This window comes from Ailuropoda melanoleuca, chromosome 13 (assembly GCF_002007445.2).
Source record: "Ailuropoda melanoleuca isolate Jingjing chromosome 13, ASM200744v2, whole genome shotgun sequence".
NCBI lineage: Eukaryota > Metazoa > Chordata > Mammalia > Carnivora > Ursidae > Ailuropoda > Ailuropoda melanoleuca.
Genome location: NC_048230.1, coordinates 59,987,606 through 59,991,623, shown reverse-complemented (window position 1 = coordinate 59,991,623; position 4,018 = coordinate 59,987,606). Strand labels below are relative to the sequence as shown.

The 4,018-nt window shown below is 59.2% G+C and overlaps 1 protein-coding gene across 1 annotated transcript in view; it reads left to right on the top strand.

Moving 5' to 3' along the window:
- Nucleotides 1-751: 751 nt before the first annotated feature.
- WFDC2 (WAP four-disulfide core domain 2) overlaps nucleotides 752-4,018 on the top strand; it is a 5,861-nt gene continuing 2,594 nt past the window's right edge. The window contains exons 1-3 of the mRNA XM_011222579.3: nucleotides 752-898; nucleotides 1,417-1,560; nucleotides 3,846-3,998. Coding sequence (XP_011220881.2) covers nucleotides 820-898; nucleotides 1,417-1,560; nucleotides 3,846-3,997 — 375 coding nt within the window. The 5' untranslated portion in view covers nucleotides 752-819 and the 3' untranslated portion in view covers nucleotide 3,998. The remainder of the gene's footprint in view (nucleotides 899-1,416; nucleotides 1,561-3,845; nucleotides 3,999-4,018) is intronic.

Here is a 4,018-nt window from a genome sequence, read left to right as displayed (position 1 = left end):
TAGAAGGTCTGGTTCATCTGGCATATGCTGCGGATGATAATAGTAACTCTCTATTCCTAATTTTCTGGGAAGATCTGTGAGACTCCATGAGACCGAGAGTACAGAGCCTGGGACACAGGCAGCCCTGATAGAGTGTCAGTGTAGAAAAGAGGAGGAAAACAATAAAGAAGAAAAGACAAGACAAGAAACGAAAAGAGAGAAAGAGAGAAGGACGCATCCAAAATGGCTTGAGATTGTTAATAGGCTTTTCAGTTTCATGGGCCTGTGTTTCTTGCGTCAGACGGGTACATTTATTAACAACAACTGCTTTTTCTGTAGCCCCTACTATGCGCTCTACGTATCACTACACTAAGCCTCCGTCTCGGATCCTTCAACAGGGATCTGCGCTCCGATCTGGCTGGCCCAAATCCAATCACTTAATCCCCAGGCTCTATTTGCCTCCCCGTGGACCCTGTCCTTCCCTCCCCGGGCATTACAGGGAGACCCAGGAGTCCTGGGCCCAGCCCTGGCCACCGCAGCCCTGCACTCGGGCCCCCGCGGGGAGGAGAGGGGGAGGAGCGGACAAGGGTCCGGCTGCAGCTGGTCGAGCTGCGCCAGGCCTGGAATCTGCTCAGGTTCCTGGTTCCCACCGGGGCCAAGAGTGACACCTGATCCCAGGGGATTGTGAAATGGCCTGAGGTGGCAGCCGGCCCGCCGTGGCCGCTGAGCCCCCTCCCTCCGCGGCGCGGCCCCACCCCTACCCCACGCCCCCCGCGCGCGTGGTTAAATCCCCGCATCCGGGCGGCGGCTCACACCCGCACCCCGCCCCGGCGCAGCACCATGCCCGCCTGCCGCCCGGCTCCTCTCGCCGTCGCCCTCCTCCTCGGCCTGCTGCTGCTCGGCCTCCCCCGGGTCCCAGGTGAGCAGGGCGGGAACAGCACGGGCGCCCAGAGGAGCACGTAGCCTCTCTGGGAGCTGAAGAAGTGGGGATTCCTGGGGCGGAAGTGGGGAGACCCGTGAAGACTAAAATTGGAGGATTCCCTAGTTACTGAAGATGGTGACCCGTGGAGCTTAGGGCGTGGGGTCCAATGTGCTGGAGGTGGGGGAGACCACTGCAGGCTGAAATTTGGGGCAGAGGCTCTGTGCTAAAGGTGGAGACGTAGTGGCCGGTGAGGGGACACTCTGCCTAGACATCGGAAGCTCCTGGGTGTTCCGCTGTGCGGGCGTCCCCTCCTGAGGATGAGGGTTAGGTAACCCCCGTACTTCCAGGTGTCAGGACCCCCAGGCCTGTAGGTGGGGCCCTCTGAAGGCCGTAAAGGGGGTGCCTAGGGCCAGAGACTGAGAATTCCTTGGAGCTTGAGATCGCGGCCCTGGGAGCAGGAGGTGGGCGTCCGCCGGGACTAGGGCTCCGCGCCCGACTGACCGTGCGCCTCGCAGGTGGAGACGCGAAGAAGCCCGGCGTGTGCCCCCAGCTGCAGGCGGATCTGAACTGTACGCAGGAGTGCCTCTCTGACGCCCAATGCGCCGGCAACCTCAAGTGCTGCCAGGCCGGCTGCGCCACCAGGTGCTACCTGCCCAACGGTAACCCCGGGGCGCCCGGGGCGGGGCGGGGAGGGGAAGGGCGCGGTGGGCTGGAGGGGGTGGAGCGCCGGGATCCGGGAACGGGCCCCCCCACCCCCACCCCAGGGACCCCTGCAGAGTCAAGGCGGATGGAACCAGATCCGTCGTGCGCTTCCTCGCGGGCCCGGGGGGAGACAAAGACGCCGCTGAAGATCAGCCGGGGGTGGGGGGCGGGGGGAAGTCCCCCACCCCTGGCTGGATTCCATTCCCTGGTGCGTGACGGTTTCCGGGCAAGCACCAGCTAGGACGGTGTTCCCGGAGGTCAAGGCACCCGGTTCACAGTTTCCTCCCCGGCCGGTTGGAGCCGCGGGGAAGCCCGGGGCTGGCGAGAGGGCTGGGTCCCGAGACCTGAGGCGCTCAGTCCTCTCGGAGTCCCTCCCCTGGGGCCTCCCCCAGCTCTGGGGGCAGGACTTGGAGCGCCTGGCCTAGCAAGACTCCCCGGATTCCTCTGTCCGGACGGAAAGAGACTTTACACATTGAGGAGAGCGCCCAGCCCATCCTAAAGATGTGGTTGTGAGCGTCAGACAGAAAAGCTCTTGCCCAAGGTTACAACCGTCTCTCCGTGGTTCGGCAGGAGTCCTAGCGGGGGGCGGGGGTGTGTTCAACTTTTGCCTCTTCTGAAGGCTGGTTTGAAGGAATCAATACTCCTCCCTGAGCACCCCTCCTCTCTTCCTGTATTTATTTATTTTTTTTGAAGATTTTATTTATTTATTCGACAGAGATAGAGACAGCCAGCGAGAGAGGGAACACAAGCAGGGGGAGTGGGAGAGGAAGAAGCAGGCTCATAGAGGAAGAGCCTGATGTGGGGCTCGATCCCAGAATGCCGGGATCACGCCCTGAGCTGAAGGCAGACGCTTAACCGCTGTGCCACCCAGGCGCCCCCTCTTCCTGTATTTAAAACAATCTCTTCCACTCGAAAGATTGAGAGAGAGAACTATGCGAAAGCGCTGGTGGTCCACGAAAGGTCCTGCTGCTCCCTCTCTCCCCCAGGCTATGGGGACGCGCATCGGAGCAGGGAGTGGCCTTAGACAACATGAAACCCAACCTTCTCATTTTCCACAGGGAAAAACTGAGGACTAGAAGCAGGGATGTGACCTGCAGCACCAAGCTGTTGTGATTACTGGTCTTTAGCCAGAATACAGCTCCGGTGGTTTTCCCTCTCTGTTATTTCTCCCAAAATGCCAGTAGGGGCTGGGATGGTTTGTAATTAGAGATCTCAGACTTAGGAGCTGGGAGGTAGAGGGAGGACTGGCCCATCAGGGGCAGCTGCTGCGTCTGGAGGCTTCTAATCTGGAGCAGAGAGAGGATCCCAAGGAGAGATGAGGCTTGAGAATGAAAGAGAGAGGGGCAGACAGAGAAACAGATGAGGAAAGTGGAGGGGGACAGAAGGCTTGCCTACTGTTAGGTGCAATCTTTGCTGGTTTGTCTTTGTTTTTGTTTTGGTCTCAGATGGACAGACTGAGTCAGGAAGAGGGATGGGGCCAGATGGCCTTCTGAACTAGAATCTTTGTTCTGCCCTTCTGTGAGCTGTGTGAGCCTCAGCAAGTTGCTTTACGTCTCTGAGCCTCTGCTTTCTCTTCATCAGAATGGGAATGATGATCCCAAACTTTTTGGAACTGACACGGGGGCTAAATGAAATAACACACGGAAAATGTCTCTGTAGAGAGTGGATCCTCTGTGCACAGTGCTGTGTTTTGTCAGGAACCAGTTTTTGGTTCCCTTTTGTCCTAGGGAAGCCAGTATCCAGACCCCCTGCCCTTTTCAGGGGAGTGGGTTTCTCTCTGCTGGGAAGTCAGCCGCTCCCGTCCCGTGCAACTGATCAGCCAGTTCTGTGCCTGTGTTTGACCTTTGGCTGGGCCTGCTCTTGGGGCTCCTGGGACTTGAGCCCAGCTCCCTTCTTGACCCAGGAAGTAGAGCATAGGGTGTGTGTATGTGTGTGTGTGTGTGTGTGTGTGTGTGTGTGTGTGCGCGCACGCGCGCGCAAATGGACGGTCACAGACCGGGCTCAGGTCTTGGTTTGACTTCTGCCCGCAGCGTGGTGATGGGTGGTTCCAACATCAAGGGTGGAGGGAGCAGGAAGAGCAGGGGTTTGCAGGCAGTCTTCCTAGGTGCCCCAAGATCAAGGCCGGCAGGCAGCTGTCCGGTTTGTGACGCAGGGGGAGGGCAGGGGGACATCCTGTTGTGGATAAGTGTTCATCCCCTGGCATCCTCTCTGCCCACTTCCCCTTGCTCCTTTTTCTCCCCAGAAAAGCAGGGTACCTGCCCCAAGGTGAGCACTGACTTCCCCCAGCTTGGCCTCTGCCAGGACCAGTGCCAGGTGGACAGCCAGTGTCCCGGCCTGTTGAAATGCTGCTACAATGGTTGCGGGAAGGTGTCTTGTGTCACTCCTGTCTTCTGAGGTAGGTGGGGGGGTGGGGGG